Source organism: Onychostruthus taczanowskii, unplaced genomic scaffold, assembly GCF_017590055.1.
Source record: "Onychostruthus taczanowskii isolate IOZ18803 unplaced genomic scaffold, ASM1759005v1 scaffold254, whole genome shotgun sequence".
Classification (NCBI taxonomy): Eukaryota; Metazoa; Chordata; class Aves; order Passeriformes; family Passeridae; genus Onychostruthus; species Onychostruthus taczanowskii.
In genome coordinates, this window is record NW_024499841.1 from 217,201 (window position 1) to 240,932 (window position 23,732).

Sequence of the window (23,732 nt, forward strand, 5' to 3'; positions counted from 1 at the left end):
TGGGCTTGGTGGTGCTGGTGAGTGGATTTGTGTTTTTGTTTTAGAATTCTTCCTCAGCAGCTCCGAGGCCGTGCAGGGAACGAGATGCTATCGGTGTGAGTGAGTCACAAACAGCCTGGTTTCACTGTGGCCAAGCTGAAAGTGGGGGGTTTTCTAAAAATACTCTGCCCTAATCAGGATGTTCCCCGTGTTTTCACCATTTTTGGGTGCTTTTCTTCCATTCAGTTCTCCATGTTCCATTAATTTCCTCCAGAAATTAAAAAAAAAAAAATCAGGATTAAAACTCACAGAAGGACCTTGTAGGAAAACTTGAAGCAGTTTGTGTGCCAGCTTAGGAACTGAGGTCAAATATTTTAATATTTTCATGGATTTCCAGGTTTCTCAGTGTCTTCTGTCGTGTTTTGTGCTCCAGGTTTTCCAGGAAAAAAAGCAGGAAGCCCCTGGAGCTCTGCCCTGTCGCCATGGGCTCCACAGTGTGGGAATGTGGTTGAAATCTCCATATTTAATTCATGCCACAGAGGACTGAGAGGGGATAAAAAAGGGAAGATTTCTTCTGGAACCTTTCTGGATTGAGCTGAGGATGCTGAACACAGAAACTCTTCCAGCTGGGAGGAACCACAAGCAAAGCCAGGAAATATTTTGGTGAAGGAACTTTGTGATCCATGAGGAGCTGGAAGATCTGCTGGGGTGGGAGGATGGCTGCGGGCTGGCTGCTGTGCTCCCTGTGGCTTTTGGGGCTCTGGGTGTCCCCCACAGGAGGGCACAGCCTGTTCTCCTGCGAGCCCATCATCCTCAGGATGTGCCAGGACCTGCCCTACAACACCACCTTCATGCCCAACCTCCTCAACCACTATGACCAGCAAACAGCAGCTCTGGCCATGGAGGTAAACCTGTTTTTTTTTCATAAATCCATATTTATTTTAATTATTATTTATGTGTTGTATCTTTTCCATTAACATATATTTATTATTTTCATAAATATATCTTTATATATTGAATTTCGGCCTTTAGTTCATCAATAATAAGAGAATCCAAAGTGAGGGGGAAAAAAAAAAATCAAGGTAATGAATAATCCAAATATAACCCTAAATATCATATTCTAAATAGTCAAAATATTTCATGGCTACAGGTTCTGCCTAATTGAATATCACTAGGTGTGCTTCTTATTTTAAATACCTGAAGTGTGATTTATACAAGGCTTTTCCAGTCTGTTTTCCATCCTACCCAAGGAGTTTCCTCACTTGATATTCTGTGATGAGATTAAAATGAATGGAAATTCAGAATATTAAGGTATTCTGTGATGAGATTAAAATGAATGGAAATTCAGAATATTGAGGTATTCTGTGATGAGATTAAAATGAATGGAAATTCAGAATATTGAGGTATTCTGTGATGAGATTAAAATGAATGGAAATTCAGAATATTAATCAAATTCTTGCTCTCAACCTGTTCAAAATTCCATGAGGGGTCTGTGCACGTTTGGTTTATTTGTATTTTTTAAGTGCTTGGGAAGCCCTGTGGGTAAATCTGTGAGAAATGAAAGAATAATGCTGTTTTTTCATCTTGGAATGCTCTTCCTGACAGCACAAAACCTGAATTTCGTTGTTCTTGTTCAATAATATAAAACTTTAGCTTTGTGTGGTTTGTCTGTGGAAGAGTTTGGAATTAAATCTGGTGGATTTTTTTAAAAACTGAGGTTCTTTCCCTTAAATTTCTTTGGATGAACTCTGGGCTTGGATTGCACTGGCTCCTTTGGATGGATCTGCAGGTTCTGATATGGAGCAAAAGGAGTGGATTTTATTGTAAAATGCAACAAAGGAGTTGAGTTTTGTTGCAAAATGGAGCAAAAGGAGTGAATTTTGTTGTAGAATTGCTTCTGGCACATTCTGAGGCACCAGAACAGAATTCCCAGAGGATCCCTGGGAGTGTCCAAGGAAAGGCTGGAGGTGTCAGGGCTGGAATGGGATGGCATTTAAGATCCCTTCCCACCCAAACCATGCTGGAATTTAATGATTTTATTCACTTATTTATTCTCTGACCTATTTAAAACCATTTTTTGCTGCTTTCCTTCAATCCCCCTTTGGATTGTGCCGGAATCAAACCCTCCTGAGGTTTTGGAATCCTCACTTTTTATCCCCCAGCCTTTTTCCTCTCCAGGTGGAATCATTCCAGCTCTCTCCCTGCAGTGTCCTTCTCCAAGTGCTGGCCTTCCTTCCTGGGATAATTTGAATTCCCTTCCCCTCTCCCTTTTTTTCCCTAGCCTTGTCCTTGTCCAGGGCACATCACCCGGGGTGTGGACACCACTGATGATTTAAAATCCCATTTTTCCCTGATAATGGCCAACATCCTGCTCGTTTTTCAGCCTTTTTGTTGCAGTTGAAACCCGTGCTTTCACTCAGCTGTCGGAAACATAATTTTGATTTAAAACCCGTTTGCTGAAAGGAATAATTCCGTGGAGCCCCAGCCTGAGCCAGAACAATCCCCATTTTTTTTGGGAGCTTTCTGCCTCGGAGAGGGGAACTGAGGAGGGGCTCAGCGTTGCTTCTCTGCCCTCTGCGGTGCAAAAACTCGAGTTAAAAGCAGAAATTACCCGGCACAAAAGGCTGCAATTCACACCAAAACCATTCTTAAGGTGCGTGGGTGTGTTTAACACTCCCTTTTTTGCCAATAAAATCAGCATTTCAGGCGGTAATTCCAGGCTGGGGATGGATTATGGGCCACTTGTGAGTCAAGGTGAATGCTGTGAGGAAAACAAAGCTTTTAACGAGACTCAACTCTCCCAATTCAGAGTTTTGGGAACCAAAAAAAAAGGACTGAAAATCCACAGCTTTTCATAAACATCTTCCCATTCCTTGTATTTACTTAGATTGCACTTTAATGTCTACTTAAGAAGAGAGAATATTTTTATGATTTGGGTTTTTAGGTGTTATTTAATGACTCAGTTGTTGTGGAGCACTCCAATGCTGGGCTGTTAAATGTTAATTTTGCATTGTGGCATTTTCTGGGAACATCTCTGGTCTCCAAGTCCCTTCCCTGGTTGCTGTGAACATGAAATAATGGAGAAACACAATCAGGGTGATTCATTTTGTGTACCGGAGGGAAGGCTTTGTAAATCCCTCGTTTTCAGAACCTCTTTTTCACAGCAGTTCCTGCTTAAAAAAATTTTTAAAAACTCAAGAAAAATTCAGCTGCTTTGTACTGAAAAGGGTGCAATGAAACAAAGAGTGGAGGTGAAGCAAAAATGAGAATTATTGTAGCTGTTACCCTGTCATCAATAAATTCAGTGGAGTTCTCTTCCAATACTGCTGATTGCTTAAAAACTTATTTCTTTTTTCTGGAAAAAAATCAGTTAAGTTGCCTTTTTCAGACTTTAAGCTGATGTAATTCCTTCATAATGATATTAAAGTCACATCATCAGGTTAGAGAATCAGCAAAATCAGGGAATCCCAGAGAGGTTTGGGATAAAGGAAACATCAAAGCTCTTCCAGTTCCACCTGGACACCTCCCACTCCCCCAGGCTGCTCCAGCCTGGCCTTGGACACTTCCAGGGATGGGACAGCCACAAATCCTCTGGGAATTCTCTTCCACAACCTCCCCACCTTCCCAGGGAAGGATTTTTTTCCCAGCTCCCCCTGTAAATCTCCCTTTTTTCAGCCTCTTGAATATGGAATATTCCATCAGGGTCCCTCCCCTGCTGGAATCAGCTCCTGCTCCTTGCTTCACTCCTGGGAAAAAGAATTCCTTCAGCTCTGTGCTTTAATCCAGGAGGATTGGAGGCAGGGCTGCTGCATCCAGGGGCTTGGAGCATTATTTATTCCCAAATATTCCTGAAGAACCTTGGTGCTTTTGGCAGAGGACAAACACCAATCCAGCCTGCCTATGGCAAAGAACGAAATGAGAATTATTTTTGCAAAAAAAAATGTTGCCTCTGCTGTTCTGAAAGCAGCAATGAAGGAGTGCTGAGTTCCCAGCGAGGAGGAGCTGCTGTCCAGGGCAGGAATTTCCCAGCTCCTCTGGAATTTTTGGGATGAGCTGTCCAGAGCTGGGAGCTGTCCAGGGATTCCCGAGGGTCGCTCCTCCTTCCCTGTGCTGCTGTCACACCCAGCTCTGAGGTGTCTGTGACATTTTCTGTAACCTGCTGACAGGCTGCTTTTGGGCAATATCCGTCAGGAACAGCTGGTTTTAGCAGTGCTGGTAAAACTTCCCTCCCAAATATTCCTTCCCCTCCCAAAAACTTCCCTCCCAGATCTCCCCTCCCAAACATTCCCAAGGATGCTGCGGCGTGGGGACGGTGCCCGTGCGTCCCATAAATCCTGGGCTGGTAGAAAAGTCAAATTACCCCTCTCCCCCACCCCCAGGGAGCTGACCTTGTTCTCCCATCTCTTTGGATTATTATTGCTCCAAAGAATTTATCTCCTGTCCCTTTTTCCACTTCATAATTCCTTTGGCCTTGAAGGATTTGCTGACGCGTGGGAGCGGCGAGCCGTGGGGTTTTTCTGCCTTAATGCAGTTCTTGTGAGCAAACATTTTGATCAGAAAAACGTGGGATTTGGTGGCCTGTTGAAGCCTGTGGCCATTCAACGACAGCTTTTGTCACAGATGAAGAAAAGCAGTTTAATTTGATGATTGCCAAGCTTTTTGAATTAAACAAGCTGTCACCACTTCTTTTTCCTCACCCTGGTTTTTAGGGGACCCCGCAAATGATGGTGGGGATCAAAGAGGCTTTAAAGGACGGGAGCCAGACGTGGCCGAGGGCTGAATCTGAGTTTTCTTTTGGGATTAAACTGGAGGTCAAAGGCTCCAAAAAGGAGCTGATGCAGTCACCATATGGCCAGGGAGATAATGGCTCTTCCTCTGCCTTCCATTCCCATTTTCCTTATAAAAAACCAGCAGCATTTGGGACTCAGGATGCAGCTGGCTTGGTCAGGAGATGGAAAAGGGGGAAATGGAGGAATTGGGTTGTCCTGAAATTAATCTGGGGTTTGCAGCATGAGGGAAGAAGGTGGGAGAGCACGATGTGATTTCCACTTGTGTGCTGACCTGGGCGTTGATATAAATAAACCCCCCCAGTCATGGATTTTTGGAATATTTAGAAGTGAATTTGCCACAGAATATCCAGCTACACACGTGGATTTTTCAGATTTAGTGGTTTCTTGCCTGTCTTGGTGCTCACAGGGGACAATTCCACTGACCTGCCACAGAGCTGCAAGGTCTGTGTGCCTTTGCCACCTCTGGAGTCTTGGTCCATTTTTTCCACTTTTTTTTTTAATTAGAAAAGAACCAGAATGTTTAAAATGGCATCATCAGAAGGCATAGCTATATTTATTCCCAGCTCAGTCTCAACATCTGGGACAAGAGGAATTTTTCCAGCAGAGCTAGGTCAGGTATTAAGTGGCTCATTTAGTGCTGTTTCTTTCCTAATAATCCCCAAGGGTGGGGAGAACACCGAGTGGGAAATCCTTAATTTCTTACCCCCTTAATTCCTTTTCTTCTTCTGCCTTCCCCATTCACATATCCTAAATTTCACAGTTCTCCTTGGCTTTCTGACTTCCTCAGTTCTGCCTCCCAAACTCCTGGAAGCTCAGGCACATAAAGCTGATGGAAAAGGAGGTTTTAATCAGCTGCTGTTTTGTAAGCAGCCTGATCTTGGGCACTAATTTGCAGCAAGGATTAATTTTCTCGTTAGCACATGCGATTGTGATCCCCTCAGAACAATGGAGCTGTGCAGGATCACAGGGATAGCAGCTGATTAAAGCCTTCAATTTCATTCATTTTATATTCTCTCATCTCCAGCTGGAATTTTTTTCACCTTGGAAACAGCCACGTGAAGCTTTTGGATTTGTTTTATAGTGAAAGCAAAGCTGGGATCGCAGAGGAATTCCTGATAATGTCCTTGGGAATTCCTGCTCTGGGAATACCTGGGGCTGGTCTGTTTGAAATGCAGCAGCCTCTGCTTCGGGCTCGATGTGCAAAGAGCAGGAATGTCGTGCAGAGGTGAAATCCTTGGTGAGAAAGAACGATCTGGGAAGAACCAGAGCTGTGACATCCCTACAAAAACCAGCACGATCTGACAATTCTGTAAAACAAGGTTTCTGAGGGAGCAGTGCCTCGTGTCAGAGCCATCAGCTGCATCCTTTCCACAGGAAAATCCAGTGGGCTCCGAGGTTAATCTGAGAGAATGTTGCAAATTCCATGAGCAGGGAATAATTTTGGTTGTTTGGACAGGAGGAGCAGCCATGGGAGGTGATAATTTGCACTCAGATAAAACACTGGGCTCTGTGTTCCATGGACCTGCTCTGAGCTTGGTGGAGGCTGGAGGAAGAAAGGGAAAAGGAATCTTTGGGAAGCATTGGAAGCTGTTCATCCAGACAAAGTCATGCCCAGGAAAAAAAATGGTCAGGAATAAATTCTGGAATTTCGGGCTGCTGCTGCTGCTGTGTGATTTGTGCTCCGGGGATGCGGTAATTCCAAAAGTTGAGGGGACACAGGGAACGGCATCCCACTGCCAGAGGGCAGGGTTGGGTGGGATATTAGCAAGAAATTCCTCTCTGTGAGAGTGGCAAAGCCCTGGAATGGAATTCCCAGAGAATTCGTGGCTGCCCCATCCCTGGAAGTGTCCAAGGGCAGGTTGGAGCAGCCTGGGACAGTGGGGGGTGTCCCTGTCTGGCATTTCCAGGTGGGATGGATCCTTCCTGGATGGAACAATCCCATGGAGCAGTCTCTGGCATAAAAAAAAATATTCCTTTAATCCCTGCACTCCAAAAAACCAGGAAAAGGCACCCCAGGGCTGGGCTGCACAGGGCAGCCTGAAAGAACCAGCACCAAAAAGAGATTTCCTCCTAAAACAAACACAAAGCACACAAGGGGTCAAACTCCTGCCTGCAGATCCCCAGTGCCCAAATATTAAAGCAAAATCACAGGTGTGAGAAACCCTGAATTTTCCACCCCTGCCCAACACATATTCTCCAAGGAATAATTTAGGAAATACTGATTTTTAGTCTTTTATGTTGGTTAATGAGAACAAGATGCCACGTGAGTGTTTTTAAAATGCTGACTGTGGCAGTGAGAGTTAAAAAGAAGAGAATAAAGGTTTTGGGGTGTTGTTAAAATGCCAAAGCAGTGCTTGCACACCGGAGATGAACTCTGCCACCACATCCATACTTGCTTGAATCCCAGATTAATTCTGATCCCAGCTGAAATGGCAGAACCAAATTAAGCCTTAATGGCTTAGTGCAAACATAGGGGAAGGGGAAAAAAAAAAAAGACTTTCATGTAAAGATTCAGTTGAAAGTCAATGCTGCACATCTTAATCAAGATGTATTCACAGGGGGATGTTTTCAGGGTCAGGGAGGCAGATGGCTCTGCCTTGTGGCTCATTCTGCAGCAGCTGGTGCAGCCTTAAGGAGGAATTATTAGGAAAGGTGGAAAACACACGGATTTATCTGGAATAGTTAAATAACAAAGCACTCGAGTTGGAGCTTGGCAAATGTAAATTTAGGTGCCAGGGAATGTGCTGCTGCTGGAGCATTTTGGGAATGTTTGTTTTGTCTTTTAGCGCTCTCACCCGTTGCGAGGTCACGGATATTCCTTCCCATCTTTGCATGATTTTAATGCAGAAAATAGGCAATAAATAATGCTTGGCTGCTTAAAAGCAGGGTGGCTTGGCTGGGATGTGCTTTTTGTGTTGGAAATTGGCTTTTCCCTGCTTTTTCTGGTGCCTGATGGTGGTTCCAGTTACAGGATGGATGGATCCAGAGGGAAAACCACACCAGAGCGAGAAGGCAAGGAATAAATCTGGAATAACTTCAGCACCAAGGAGCAGCTGTCAGAAATATTTGTCTTGCTGGTGTGGCTGCAGTTTCCTTCTTTGTTTTGGGAGACATTGGTGAGTTTAGAGGAAGTTCAGATGGTTTTTATGGATTTGGGACACCTTCCACTATCCCAGGTTGCTCCAACCTTTCCTTGGACACTTCCAGGGATCCCCACAGCTTCTCTGGGAATTCCAGCCCTTGCTGTGAGCTCCTCAGGAGCTGCTCCAGCAATTCCATGTCCTCCTTACTCTGGGAGCACCAGAACCATGCTCAGTTCAGGGATATTTGTGATATTCCCCAAATTTATCCATTTTCTCCCCGAACTGACGTTCAAAAGAACATCCACGCAAATCACCGGCGGTTACATGAACTGAGCACAGCGTGAAGAATTTGCTGTCGTTTTTTGGTTTGTTTTGGGTTGTTTTTTGGTTTTTTTTAATCTTCAGTAAACCACCTGCTGCTTTCACATGCCCTGCTTTCTGTGCTGAAGACACAACAAGTTTTCCTCTCTGTGCCATTAGTGGTTTTACAGGGCTCGTCCTCCCGCTGTCTCTTTTACGAGGTGCAATAATCAGAAGGTGCCATATTTATATTTTTATGGAGCAGCTATTTCTGGTTTTATGGGGTAGATGGATGAGGTGCAGCGCTCCTAGACTGACTGACAAAACACCTCCAGAGCCCTTCAGTGGAGGGCATCATTCAGCATCTTCCCAGGAGAATATTAAATTCTCCTGTCGGATTTGGGAATCGCTTCTCCCCAGTTTCTCTGTGATCTATCACTCAATTTGATGCAGTTAACTGGACACAGAACCAGCACGAAGTTGGATGCTCAACCCTTCAAGTTTTCTTTCATTTTGGTTTATTTTTAAGACTTCAGAAAGTCCTGGCATCTTATTTTCAACAACACCTTTCCCATTTTCCTCCCATTTCTCGATTTTGGCCGGGATCCCCCCCCCCAACCCCGGCTCCTCCCGTGTCCCGCGGAGTTGTTCCTATGGTTACCCCCTCTTTGTGGGGGGACAAAGGTTGGCATCTCAGCCAAATTCTGCCCTTTGACTCCCTCCCCTTTTCACACCCCTCGCTGAGCTTGGCCTCCTGCTCCATCCCAGGCTTGTCAGCCGGGGGGTTCCCATGGAAACAGGGAAGGAAATTTGAAAAGAGAAGCACAAAGGGCTGCTTAATTTGAATTTGAACAAGGGGAGGAAGGCTCCTTGTAGTTCATCTTTGTGCGGCGTGGAAACCCCGAAATTTATCTTCTGAAAGTTGCTTTCAATTTGTAAACTTGTTTATATTCCCTGTTTCTTGATTTGTAGGACAAAAGTTGTCATGTCCGTGGCGCTGAGCGAGGAGAAACATCTTTCTTTATAAATTTATGAATTCAGGGAGACAACTCTGGTCAGCCACTCGTTTTCCTCTCCCCCCTCACAGCTCCGAAAGCATCACTCATGTTTTTAACATTTCTCGCTGAAAACTCACACGTATTCCATATTTTCTGCTCCATAAGGAACTCGATCAAATTCTGAATTATCTGCATTCTGTCTTTGTGGGGGAGCTGGTGAGAATCAGCAGAGCCAATGCTGAATCCTTGCTCCTGAGAATTCATTTTCCCCTCCTTTATTCCACTTTTTAACCCTCACGGTGCAGGTGCAACACGGAGATGTAACTGCAGGGGATAATGAGGTGATGAAGTTTGACCTTGGATTTCAGGTTTGCTGCTTGTTGTCAATAATAAAGGGAAAAAAAACCGGCAAGGAAACAAAAATATCGTGGGATGGCAACATTTTTTCTGAGTGTTTTGCAAATATATTAAATTATAAGGTTTGTTATAAATGCATTAAAGGACAGGGAAGTCACTTTGCTCTCAGGTTTTTTTGAATGCCACATTATCCAATCCTTCTTTACCTCACATCCAAGAAAAATCAGTTATTTGGGAACCCGTCCTCCAAATCTCGTGGCTAAGACATTTTCTTTCCTCTTCCTTTGCAAATCGTTCCTCACAATAACCTTCATTAAGTGGCATCACAAAAAAAAAGACAATTCTCCAGATCCACCGGCCTCTTTTTTCCCTGGCACCACGGGATGCAGGCCGCTTTTGTGTGGGAATTACAAACTTCCAGCCTTTTAAAACCTCGCCTTTGCCTCCCTTGGCAGTGGCTGCCTGGAAGGTTCCAGGGTCACGGAGGGGCCTCGGGAGAGCCGCGGCCGGGACGGGGAGGGCTCCGTGCCTTTGGCATGTCCTGCGGAGGGAGCCGATCCATCAGGAAGGAGCCGTGCGATGGATGAAAGGAGCACTTGTTGATCTCTGGCTCTCATCCCCGAGCTGGGAAGCGCTGGGAGCAGGGAGAGAGGGAAGAGCTGAGCTCGTTAAGGGATGCACGGACACTCCTCCCCGCTCTGCCGCCCCATCCCGCTGCTTCAGCTCTTCCTGCCCTTCAGCCCCGCTCCTGCTCTTCCCTCTGCTGCGTTTTCCAGCCTTTTGGGCGCTTTTATCCACACATCGAAGGGATTTTGCACTTATTCAGCGAGAAAACACGCTGCTCTTGCCTTTCCCATCTCAAGGAATTCAGTGCAGCCTTTCCTACTTTTGCAGTCTGATCCCACCGATTCCCCCTTCCAGACTCACCTGCGGGATACCCCATCCACATCCTGACATTTTTAGGTCATTTACTCTTCAAAAAAGGTTTCACAGGGGTTCATCCACAGATATTTACTTCTCTTTATTCTGTTTAACTGGGAAATAATTTGGAATTATCCTCTGCAGAGCAGTTGCATCATCTTTTTGTCTTCCCTTGTTTCCCTCACCCGTGTCCCCTCTCTCTTATTAATTATTGTTTGACCTCGTCCTACTTGTGAGTGTTCCAGAGATTTCCCCCCAAACTCTGTCTATGGTACAGAAGAGAGCTGGGAACAAACTCCCAGCCTCAACAGGGAGAAAATCCTGGACTTTTGAGGGCAAAACATTCATTCATCTATTTTGAGAGCACTAAAAAACCCTTTTAGGCTGCCTCAGAAACAAATAAGTGAAGGCGCTGTGGGAATTCCTGTCAAATATTTATCCGGTGAATTATTAACTGAAAAATCAAGTCAGGGGCTTGGGTTTGTCCTCAGTTTGATGATTTTGGTGAGGATTTCAGGACTGGTCATTCAGAGGTGGATAACAGCTGTGGAAAAGTGGGATACAATTGCAATTATTTTTAATTCTTTGCCCCTGTCCTCCCCTGTAGCGTTCAGCTGTGACCTCATTAACTCGGCACTGAATGGAAGGGAGAGTGTTGCCTGATGAATCTTAAATTTTAATTTACAGCTGCTGTGTTCACACATGTTTTCTAGAAATAGTAGTTGAAAAATGGCTAAAAATTGAAGTTGCCCACTAATTATCTTAATTCCTCTATTTAGAAGCGTAAATTAGTTTTCGTTCAATCCGTTGGAGTAAATTGAGGCATTCTCAGTCTTAAGTTTTCTGTTCTGTATTGTTGTCTGATGAATAGAGAGGCCTGTTTGTAATTCCTTCATTGGGTAAAATAAATTGATATTGGGATGGACAATTTCTTCGAAAAATTTTAAAAATATCCCAATAAATTCAGCCAGTGCTTGTTCAGAGCCTGCAGGCTTACTGTAGAATTCTAATCATGAAAGAAAAGGAAGATCTCTTTCTAAAGAATGGTTTTCCCCCAAACCCACCTCATTTCCTCCTTGTTTGTGTCCAGCTGTGCAGGTGGCACTTGGAAGAATTCCATGGCTGATACCAAAATCTGGAAAGTTGTTCCTGAGGTTCAGCTAAAGCTCACCTGAAGTGCCTTTACTGGCTTGCTCACAGGACAGGATGATTTTGTCTGGAACCCCAGGGGACACTGAGAGAAGCACTCTTAGTTTTACACCCAGACTTCCAGGTCAATTTCCAGGTTTTCCTGGAGTAAAATCTGGATTTTGTCACCATCTGGATTTTGTCATAATCTTCCCAATTAATGCATGGGAAGGGTGTTGAGCACTGCAGCTTTACTTTTCTGCTGTTGGAAATTGGCTGAAATAATCTCCAGACCCTGAGAATCTTCACAAACAAAAGAGTCTGGAGTTAAAAATTGTGAAATCCCTGTTCTTGGGGAGGGATGGAGAAGAGAAGCTGTGGTGGAGTAAATGTGGAATTAAAGGGGAGGTGCTGCCCAGCTGAAGTTTAGTGACGGAGCAGCTTGATTTGGATGGATCCTACTCCAGGAAATGCAGAGAAATGAGGAAGAAATTCCTTCCTCTGAGAGTGGGGATGGAATTCCCAGAGAATTCCTGGCTGCTCCATCTCTGGAAGTGTCCAAGGCCAGGTCAGAGCAACATGGGGGTAGTGGGAGGGGTCAGGGTTGGACCTGGATGAGCTTTCAGGTCTCTTCCCACCCAAACCATTCCATGATTCTGTGATTCCATCGTTCAGGGGGACAGCAGGGCTGCAGAGTTTGTGGAGAACACACCAGGAAAACCATCCTGAATGATTTGATTTTTAATTACTTCCACCAAAAAAACAGCTCAGTGTCCTGGACTGGCAGTGCAACCTGCCTGGAACACCAACATGAGGGGAAAAAAAATATAATATCTTTATTAGAATTATTCTAAACAATACATTTGAACCATTTCTCTGTGAAATATCCTTAATTTTGAGGCCCAAAGATGAAAATTTTCTCTCCCATCCAACGTGTGTGTGTGTGGTTTGCTGGGATATGGATTTAACAGATGGTCTGCAGTGTTAGATTGAGGCACAGCTGTTAAAATATCAGTGTTCACATTGCAGGCACGTTTTGTTCATTATCCACAATAATTTGTATAACTTTAATCCAACAGATTATGTTCTTACTTCAGTTTGCATCGTTTTTTTTATGGATATTGCTGGAGTGGATCAGGGCTGTGCTCTGCTCCTTCCCAACACCAAAAAACCCTTTTTGGGGACTTTTCCACAGAGTTGCATCATTTTACCCCCTGAGTACTTTTGAGGTTTAATTTGGGCAGTAACTGTGGGGCAGAAATGTTGTGGATATTGCAGGATCATTCCTTGAAGGATTCAGGTGAGATTTCTTTTCATAGGAGCAAAATTTAGCAAAATTCACTCATTTAACCAATTCCCAAGGAGTTGCTGGTCCTGAGTGTAGCCAGGGAAGACAGGATGGTGATTCCTTCTTGGAGAACAATCTTCAGCATTCCCAGCTCAGGCATCAGGGGATTTATTCCAGAATTCCAAGGGAGTGGCAAGCAAAGCTTCCCAAATTTCTTCAGCCCGGATGGATTGTCAGCCTCCTGCCCCCTCCTGGCTGCCAAAATTCGGCTCTGACAGCCTCGTGCCTCTTCTCTGCCACGGCAAGAAGGGTTTGCCTGCTGTGCTGTGGGGCTGAGGCTCTGAAATTCGCTTTAATTGACCTCAAACCCAAGTCAGGGTGGCAGAGGAAGAGGATAAATAAACTTCTGCCCCTCGTGAAAGTGTCTTAGGTGACATTTGGGGTTTGCCCTCATTTTGGGACCGTTTGATGACAGCAAAGTTGACGTTCAAGGCATTCAGAGCCCCGCAGGTCCCCGTGGTTGGTCCGACAAGGAGTTGGGTTTGGATGTCAGAATTGAGGAAACTTCTGCCATCCTCACCCTGGTGGAAATCAGAGATGGAACAATCTGCATTGGCTGGTGATCCTAAACACCCTTGGCCATCCTGCTGCATCAGCTGGGTGGAAAACCACAGCCAAGTCACACGTGGAGTAGGAGAAGTCACCGAGCCTTGGAGAATAAAAAGGAAATTCTCTTCAGTGGGAGTGTCCAGTGTTGCTCACCTTTGGAAATTCAGCTTGTCTGGTTGTATTCTGCAGGCTTTTGGTGCTGTGTGTTGTGTGGCTGCCACCCTGCATTTTTAAACCTGCAGAAATTAAAAGGGAAGGCGAATACAAATGGTGACTTTAAATTTTGGCTGTATTATCTGTGTTTTCCATCCCATTTGTGATTTTTAAAAATCCTCTTTTTTTTTTTCTTTGAGCACTGAAGAACTGATCTGGCTGTGAATTCCATCTAGTCAGTGTCAAATCCTCAAACAAATCCCAGCAAACTCTTTTCCTCCTCTGTTCAGCAAGAGAAATGTTTGAGCAGTGAGGTGCCAGGCTCCTCTCTCCTGTTATTTTCTAAGGAGACCTCCCTGGGGCTGGTGGGAATTGTGTGACCCTGCCATGGGATCAGGGAAGGGGAGGAGGAGAAAGAGAAAGGGAAAGAGAGAAAAGGAAAAGAAGGAGAAGGAAGGAGGAGAAGGAAAGGGAGAGGGAGGAAAAGGAGGAGGAAGGAGAAGGAGGCAGAAGGAGGAGGAGGAAGGAGAGAAAGAAAGAGGAGAAGAAAGGGAAGGAGAAGGAGAGGGAGGAGATGGAGGAGGAGGGGGAGAAGGAGAAGGAAGGAGAGGGAGAAAGAGAAGGAGAAGGAGGAAGAGGAGGAAAAGCAGAAGGGGGAGAAGGAGGAAGAGGAGGAGAAGGGAGGAGGAGGAAGGAGAAGGAGGAGATGGAGGAGGAGGAAGGAGAGAGAGAAAGAGGAGAAGGAGAAGAAAAGGAAGGAGAAGGAGAGGGAGGAGGAGAAGGAGAAGGAGGAGATGGAGGGGGAGGGGGAGAAGGAGGGAGAAGGAGAGGGAGAAAGAGAAGGAGGAGATGGAGGAGGAGGAAGGAGAAGGAGGGAGAAGGAGGAGGAGAGGGAGAGGGAGAAGAAGGAGAAGAAAGGGAAGGAGAAGGAGAGGGAGGAGGAGGAGGGGGAGAAAGGGAGAAGGAGAAGGAAGGAGAGGGAGAAAGAAGAGGATATGGAGGAGGAGGAAGAGGAGAAGGAGGGAGGAGGAGGAAGGAGAAGGAGAAGAAGGAGGAGAAGGAAGGAGAGGGAGAAAGAAGGAGGAGAATGAGAGGGAGAAGGAGAGATTGTTGTTGCTCCACTTCTCGCTGTGGATCTCCTTCCCCTCCCCACGGTGACAACAGCCCTGCAGCTTTTCCCAGCAGGCCTGGAAGCTGTGATCACACTCCCACTGGGAATGTCATCCTTGCAGGAGATGGGAATGTGTCATTCCTGTGAAAAACAGGATTTTAACAACATTTACAGCTCCTGCCCCTGAGTCTCTTCGTCACCCAGGCAAAGTGTCTTTATTTAACAGTATCTAAAATGCAGTCCAGAGGGTGGTGGATTTATTTGTGGGTTTCTTTCCCTGCTGATATCCCTCTGGAATTCTCCCAAGCCCATCACAGCAGGCACGAGGAGAGGAAGGAGCAAACCCAAACCCTCTCAGCTGCCACCACCCCTGCAAATGGAAATGGTTCCCAGGAGCACCCATCTGCATCCCCCATCCCCAAAACACAAATCCCACGTCCAGGAGAAGTGCAGACTGACAGATGGACGCCGTCTTCCAGAGGAACTTTGGAATTTAAAATGCAGCAGAGATCTTTAGAGAACAGGAGCAGATGGCTTTGCTGTTTGGACCTATAGGCAGAGATTAATGTCATTTGCTGGCTTTTAACTGCTTCCATCTTTATCCTCCTGTTTTTTTCCTGCAGAAATTAACCTTGGCTGGCTGTCTGCAGACAGAAAGCTTGGGATGGTTTTTTTTTTTATGATTGCTGCCCTCTCAGAGCAAGGCAGGTAAAATAATTGGCCTTGGATTTTAAAATAAATAACAGGGTGAGTGCCTAGTTCAACCTATAGCATGGAAAAATTTACAGTAATTACTTGTCTTTTGTTTTATTGTTGGGGTTTCTTAAGTAACTATTTAAATGCAGACGTTTATTTTTAGCGCTAAGGTTAAAAAAAGTGATTTTTTTTCCCCTTGCCAGCCCCTAAAGCAGTGCAGTGTCAGTCTAATCCTCATTGCCATCAGGATTTTTTCAGCTGCCATCAAATGATGAGATGTGGAATATTGAAAAGCTTCATACAGATAATTTGGAATAGCTTTATTCCATGCTGAAGGGGAAAAGCTCAACAGGCAGCCAGAGCTGTGCCCCTTTTGGCTTTGCAGCACTGCAAGAAACCAGAAATAACTCCAAAAATAAAAGTACACCTCAGTTTCTCACCAGGGAAGGAGGCAGTGAGGTAAGCTGGGCTGTGCTCCGTGCCAGGAATTCTCACTGAACGTGTCTTGGCACCGAGCACTCGGAGCAGGCTTGGGCAAAGTCACCTTTTGCCTTCAGAAAACAGAATAAAGGGTCTGCAGTGCCAGAGCCACATGGAATTGGGTGAACTGGGTCTGTTCCAGGAGAAACAAACTCACTCCTGCACACCTGGCTGTGTTCGTGGCCCCTCGCTGCCACCTTTGATTTCGTGGCACGATCCAGCCAGAGTGGGTGGGAAAAAGTAGAAATGGCCCTGATTTTCTGCCAAGTTCATGGCCCAAATCCCTGCTCTTTGCTCTGCTGTGCCTGTGTGAACATTCCCTGATTTTCTTTAGGAAGCAGCAGCTGGGTTTGGGTTGAGGCTGGATTTTATTGTTTTATTCCAGCAGCTCTTCGGCTCAGGTGTGAACCTGGAGCAAACATTTCCAGGTGGAGTGTGGCCTGCAGGATCCAGGGAATCCAGGGAGGTTCCCAGGGGTCTGGGGCCATGGAAAATAAATTTTTAGAGTCTCAAGAAAACCGATTTTGCTTGTAAGAGCAGGAGGCTGAAGGTGCTCAGTGGAAGCAGGAGCTGTCTGCAGAGTTAAATCCAAAGCAGATCCCATTCTCCAGGGCAGGCAGCCTGGAAGGCGTTTTGCCCTTTGAGACACAATTCCCGATTTTTTTTTCCCCTAATGAACAGCAAGCTCCATCAAAGGCCGGGAGATTGAGGACAAAGAGCAGCTCATGTGGCTGCCCCGAGGCAGCTGCTTCCACCCGGGAATTGCAACAGCAATTGAGAGTCATAGCATCACTCTCTTCCCAGGAGCCCGAGGGGAGAAAAGTTCCCTCCTTCCCTCTCTGAGTTTATGAGGATGTTTCCTGTTTAGTTCTCCGATCAAAGAACAGGATGTATAAATAAACAGAATGGGGAAAGATCACCCAAGTAATTTAGTTGAAATCCTGCAAAGCCACTTCCCAAATAACAGCCAAATGTCTGTGTAAAATAAAATAATTTGGTTTTTTATCTCCCAGTGACTCTGTTCCGTGGTGTAGTTATAATTTGAGTTGCTGCTCTTGCTTTGTAACCAGAAGTGAGGATTGCTAAGAAAATTATTTATTTAGAGTGGGGGAAAATCTACACATTCCATCTCTCCTTTGGTTTCATCCCTTGGAAGATGAACTTCGTGGGCTGGAACGAGAGGATCTTTAAGGTCCCTCCACACAACACCTACGTGGCAAAGCCAAGGACAAGAAGAGTTGATCTCTTCCTAAGTAAGCATTTATCCCTTCCTTCTCGTGGATTTCCCAGGATTGAATCACTGAAATCAATTTGGCTGCCAGGCCTCCTCTTGCCCTCTTCCTTTTTCCTCCTGGAGTTGTTCGGCAGGGTTTTTGTGAGGCACATCCCATTAACAGAGAGCCTTTTGTTCTGCTCGATGTCACGACTTGCACTGCCTCCTTGGGCAAGAGCATGAGAAGAGTCTTTTAATCTCCCCGTGTTGATTTTTAATAGGGAACAACATAATCAGTAGGTGGAGGTGACCTTTCATCTCAGGAGCTGCGAGGGGGGAAGACAATTTGGGGATAATTTTTGGGGTGCTTGCAGAGGGAGCTGCCCACAGGCACAAATGCTGGCTCAGGGCGAGTGAATCTCTTTTTCTGTGTTATCAGGAGTTGTTGTAGGGATTTTTCTCCTGTTCTCCAGCTCAGCCTCTTCATGATTTTAAAGTTCACAGGATCCCAGGATCATTTAGGCTGGAAAAGATTTTTGGGATCATTGAGTCCAGCCTGGGAGGGATCCTCACTTTGTCACCAACCCGGAGCTGTGAGTGTTGTTCCTTGGACACTTCCAGGGATGGAGGCTCCAAAACTCTCTGGGCAGCCCATTCTGATGTTTAACAGCTTTTCCATCAGGAAATTCCCTCTGAATTCCAAGCTGAAGCTCCCCTGGCACAGCTTGAGGCCCTTTCCTCCTGTCCTGGCCCTTCACTGGAGCTGTGTTTGCACACCTTGAGGTGCTCTGAGGTCTCTTCCTGAACGCTTCAGCCTCTGCAACTCCACCAAAACCAAACAGATCTTTTAACAAAGGCAAAATTGCAGGAAAAAAAGGAATTTTGGGAACATCTTTTCTGAGTGGGAGGTCTGTCAGAGGAAAGTAGGGGAGGAATCGTCAGAAGAACTTGAAATTTAGGAGCAGATTTGTGAAAACTTGCAGTGGCAGGAGGCAAAACCTTGGGATTAGGGGGGGCACGGAAACAGGAACTCTTTTTCATAAAGTTGTAACTTAACCTTCTCATTTTCAAGGCTTTTTGAAAAGAGGGGAAGTTAAACTCTTACCAGAATCAAAGTGGAGTTCTTGTTTTATTTTCCCTTTCCATCAAGTAAAAGTTTTACCTCCAGCTTTTCCACGCAGGTGTTTTAACTCCCTGGATCAATTTTTCAGATCCATGTGATCAAACATTGGCTTTAACTCTGCTGTAGACAATAAATAATCCCAAATAAATACATAAATAAAAATAAACCTGAAATGCATGTCCAGCCAAACACAAGGAGTTCCTTGAGTAACGTGAGCCTGTAAATGTAAATATTTCCCAACTGCTGCTGCCTTTTTCCTGGATGATAACTCTGGAGTCTCATCCTGCTCTTCCTGCAAGTTATTCCTGAATTTCAGTTTGAGAAATTAAGGGAATTTAATCAATTTGGTAAATAATAAGGATGTTTAAAAAAACCCACATTAATGCCATAGCATGGTTGTGTCTTGTATTCCCAAAATTAAACTTTTGCAGAGGGAAGGAGGCTTCTGGGAAGGATTGGAAGAGTAGAAAGGTGGTAAGAAGTGAAACTTTTCCTTATAATTCCCAGAAATTGACCTACTTTTTCCTGTTAGATCAGTTCTACTCCATAGTTTGGCAAAAGAAAATGCTGAATTGGTTTAAAACACTTCTCAGGAAATTGAGAATGTAATCTTTCTGCAGCTCCTCTTCAGCTGCACTCGTAAGAAGATTTAGGATTTATATGTATTTATATACAGCAGGTTCATTTGTGCTTCAGCTATGGCGCTGCAAATTCCAAGGATTACAATTCCTGCTCCTTAATCCTGCTGGGCTGTGGAGAAAACCCTGCTATCCAAATAATGGACTTTTTCTAAAAAATCTGTGTAGAACAAAGCTGTTGATGAAGCCACTTTTTTCCTTTGAGCTGTGATTTGAAATAGAAATCAGGAGAAGTTTTTCCAGTCTGGGGTTTGTTTCATTCCAGAATTGGAACTCCTAATGTATTCCAGTATTCTCTAATTCCACTCTCATGGGAATATCATTGATCTTACTTTGATATCCAAAGAGATGGTGAAGTTTTGGATGGTGGTGGGTGCCACAGAGATTTGGAATAAAACATTGATTAATTCTGGGAGGGTTTTAAGGACAAACCACAAAACCCAAGAGCAGAATGAACCCACACTGGACAACGACATGGAGTGTCACCGTGCACCAGCTTCTTCTGAGACACAAACCCCTCTCCTCTTTATTTTTCCTTCTTTATCCTTCAGGAATGCTCCAGACCTGCTGTGTTTGCCTAACTCTGACAGATTTTCTCTCAGAGCTTCCAAGGAGTGTCACTCATTGATACCCAGACCTGTTATGAAGCACCACAGGAGCACGAGACACCGGTTATTTATTTCAATATTTTTGTTTTTTCAGCTTTTGATTTCACGGTGCTTTCTGATGCTTAGGCAAGAAATGACATCTTGGCTGTGCCTTCACTGTGATGACAGCCCTGGGAGCTCCGTGGCTCTGTGGGAATTTGATATTTAATAAGTGGGATAATGTATCAGTGATATTTTTGCCTCATGTCCAGGAGAAATGATGAGGAGGACTCCATCTTATCAGAAGGCTAATTAATCACTTTATTATGCTATATTATTCTATGCTATATTACACTGCAGAGCATCTCCTGACTGTCAGTGACAGTCCCAAGTTGGTCAGTGAATAAAACCACACCAGAATCCAGTTATCAATGCCCTTCAGGTGAACAATCTTCCACAGTGCATTCCACTTGTGAACAACACAGCAGCAGTAAATGAGATAAGAAGTGTTTTTTTCTTTCTCTGAGGTTCAGAGAATGTGAATCCCAGAAATTTCTTGGGAAGTTGTGCCTTGCTTTTGTCCGTGAAGAGAAATGTGGTGACAATAATGAGAGACACATCCACCTCCATGAGAGAACTGAAATCCACCCTCGGGGGATTATCCATCTAATTCCCTCTGATTTTAATGCAGATGGAGGACATAAATATCCCTTGGGAATATTTCCCTTGTCCCCATGGTCCCCTGTCTTCCTAAAACCCCCGAGTTCCATCCTGATGATCGTTTCTCCCAACAGCCAGCAGGTCGCGGCTACGGTCGCGATGACGCAAAAGCGAAATATTCCACCCAAGTGCTGCTTGAATTCCCCTCTTTTTTTAAAATTTTTCTTGCCAGCCCTTCCACCCCATGGTGAACCTGGAATGCTCCCGGGATTTCCGGCCCTTCCTGTGCGCCCTGTACGCCCCGGTGTGCATGGAGTACGGGCGGGTGACGCTGCCCTGCCGCCGCCTCTGCCAGCGCGCCCACAGCGAGTGCTCCAAGCTCATGGAGATGTTCGGGGTCTCCTGGCCCGAGGACATGGAGTGCACCAGGTGAGAAAATCCCTTTTTTTTTTTTAAATGTCAGGATAAAATTATTCCCATCCGGGATGTTTTATGGCCCATAAAAAGCAGGTGTTGTAAACGTTTTCCGTCGCCCGCGGACGTGTTTTCCTTCCCATTTGCCAGCAGCATTTCCTGAGGTGGGAAGTGAGTTCCTATTTCTGCCCGTGAGATCAGCTGAAAATTGGCTGGGTTTGATGAGGGGGAAATCTCAAAGCTGTTTGCAGAGCAGGTACCCCTTGCTGAGCTGCAAACAGCTGCGTTCAGCTTTACGTTGCACAAATAAATTTATGGAAAAATGATCCAATGGTGTTCCAAGCTGTTTGAGACAGAACATGCATGAAATTAAAAACAGGATCTTCATGCTTTATTGGTTTTTGTGATTTCAACAGTTAATGAAACTGAGGAGCAGTAACAGGAACAAATAGTTTCCAGATGGGTTGGAGAGAAAAACAATTAAAATTATTTTAGTTTAAGTCAGAGGATATGTTACTGTGATTGCTCCAGTCTCTCCTTCAAAACTCCAGCAGTCCTGGGCCTCCAGTCAGAGCCTTATTTACACAAATATCTCCATCATCATTCCATTTATTAATGCTGGTGTCAGCTACACAAATATCTTCATCATAATTCCATTTGTTAAAACTGGTGGCAGTGCTAGTTGGAATTCTGGTGTCACCACCTCACTGCCCTGTCTGACGGCACCGAGTGCAGTTGCTTAGGAAAAGCTTTAAAATGTTTTTAAAATCCTGCTGCCGTAGGCTTGAATTCACAGATTTCCTGGGATGGATTTTGCATCCTTACTTTCATCCTTAAATCCCAAATGGGCTCCTCACCTGTTTTATTTTTAAACGTATTTTATAGTTTCAGCATTGCACGGCGGGATGAGTTTGTGACTAAATAGTGCAGAATTTTGATGGGTTCCCTATTTTTTGGGTTGTCTGGTTGGCCTGAAGTCACACCTAGAAATGCTGATTCTTGTATCAGGAATGGTGTGGCCAGCAGGAGCAGGGAGATCATCCTTCCCCTGTACTCAGCACTGGTGAGGGCACACGCTCCAGCTCTGGCCCCTCAGTTTGGGAATGATGTTGAGAACCTGGAGTGTGTCCAGAGGAGGCAACGAGGCTGGAGAGGAGCTGGGAACACAAACCCTGTGAGGAACCACAGAGGGAGCTGGGGGTCTCAGCCTGGAGAAAAGGAGACTCGGGGGTGCCCTCATCGCTCTACAACTCCCTGAAATGTGGCTGTAGCCAGCTGGGGTTGGTCTCTTTCTCCAGGCAGCACTGACTGAACCAGAGGACACAGTCTCAGGCTGTGCCAAGGGAAATACAGCTTGGATATTAGGGAAAAGTTTTTCACTGAAAGAGTGATAAATTTCTGGAATGGCCTGCCCAGGGAGGTGGTGGAGTCACCATCCCTGGGTGTGTTTGAATAAAGACTTGATTTGACACTTGATTTTTTAGTTGAGGTGTTAGGGCATGGGTTGGACTCAGTGATCTTGAAGGTCTCTTCCAACTTGTGATTCTGTGAATTCTGTGTGAAATGAGGTTCCCAGTCCTTGTGAGTACATTCCTTGTAAGAGGCGTTTCTCTTTTTAGGTTCCCAGACTGCGACGAGCCCTATCCTCGCCTGGTTGACCTCAACTTGGCCGGCGAGCCCACGGAGGAGGCCCCGATGGCCGTCCAGAGGGATTACGGCTTTTGGTGTCCCCGCGAGCTGAAAATCGACCCGGAGCTGGGCTACTCCTTCCTCAGGGTCCGGGACTGCTCCCCTCCTTGCCCCAACATGTACTTCCGCCGGGAGGAGCTGTCCTTCGCCCGCTACTTCATCGGCGTCATCTCCATCGTCTGCCTCTCGGCCACCCTGTTCACCTTCCTGACCTTCCTCATCGACGTCACGCGCTTCCGCTACCCGGAGAGGCCCATCATCTTCTACGCCGTCTGCTACATGATGGTGTCCCTCATCTTCTTCATCGGCTTCCTGCTGGAGGACCGGGTGGCCTGCAACGCCTCCAGCCCCTCCCAGTACAAAGCGTCCACCGTGACCCAGGGCTCCCACAACAAAGCCTGCACCATGCTCTTCATGGTGCTCTACTTCTTCACCATGGCCGGCAGCGTCTGGTGGGTCATCCTCACCATCACCTGGTTCCTGGCCGCCGTGCCCAAGTGGGGCAGCGAGGCCATCGAGAAGAAGGCCCTGCTGTTCCACGCCAGCGCCTGGGGCATCCCGGGCACCCTCACCATCATCCTCCTGGCCATGAACAAGATCGAGGGCGACAACATCAGCGGCGTGTGCTTCGTCGGCCTCTACGACGTGGACGCGCTGCGCTACTTCGTGCTGGCGCCTCTGTGCCTCTACGTGGTGGTGGGAGTGTCCCTGCTGCTGGCCGGAATCATCTCCCTCAACCGCGTGCGCATCGAGATCCCGCTGGAGAAGGAGAACCAGGACAAGCTGGTGAAGTTCATGATCCGCATCGGCGTCTTCAGCGTGCTCTACCTCGTGCCCCTGCTGGTGGTGATCGGCTGCTACTTCTACGAGCAGGCGTACCGGGGCGTGTGGGAGACCACGTGGATCCAGGAGCGCTGCCGGGAGTACCACATCCCCTGTCCCTTCCAGGTGAGCTGCACCGCCCAGCTCAACGCCCGCCCTTCCCTTCCCTCGTCCTGTTTTGGCTGTGAGACCTGAAATGTGTCCGGGGAATGTAGAAAATTTGGATTTATTTGGGGGGGAAAAGGGATTCTTTGTGCCCTCTGGAAGGGATGAAGGTGGTGGATTTGGAGCAGTGGAATCACTTGGAATGTGAGCCCTGGGCTGACTCCAGAGACCTTTTGGAGCTCTTTGCACTCAAAGGAGATGTTGAGAGTGGAGTTTTCCCTCCTTTGGCTGGGGTTGTGTTGGTCACAGCTACAAGTGCTGGTCATACAAAGGTCTTGTGTCCTTGGGGATGGAGCCCTTCCCTCTGGGAACCTCCCCCTGCCAATCGAAATCTTCATTTAAATATTGAAATAATTGAAATTTAAGCATCTCTAAAATCACGAGGCGAAATTTTGAGCAAAAACTTTGTTTTTAAACCTTGAAACTGAGGGCTGGGATAATGAAAAGAGCTCCTGAAATCCCTGGCAAGCCGTTGCTGGAGTGGCCCAGCGGGAGTCAAAAGAACAATAATGGTTTCATTCACATCAA

General features: G+C 46.0%; 1 protein-coding gene across 1 annotated transcript; it reads left to right on the forward strand.

The window, feature by feature from the left end:
• Positions 1 to 538: 538 nt before the first annotated feature.
• Positions 539 to 23,165, forward strand: LOC121337196 (frizzled-3; the record flags this gene model as incomplete). The annotated part of the gene is made up of 3 exons (XM_041407138.1): positions 539 to 884; positions 20,347 to 20,543; positions 22,148 to 23,165. Coding segments are annotated over exons 1-3 (1,437 nt in total), but the record flags the coding sequence as incomplete, so codon positions are not given.
• Between the last annotated feature and the right edge of the window lie 567 nt (positions 23,166 to 23,732).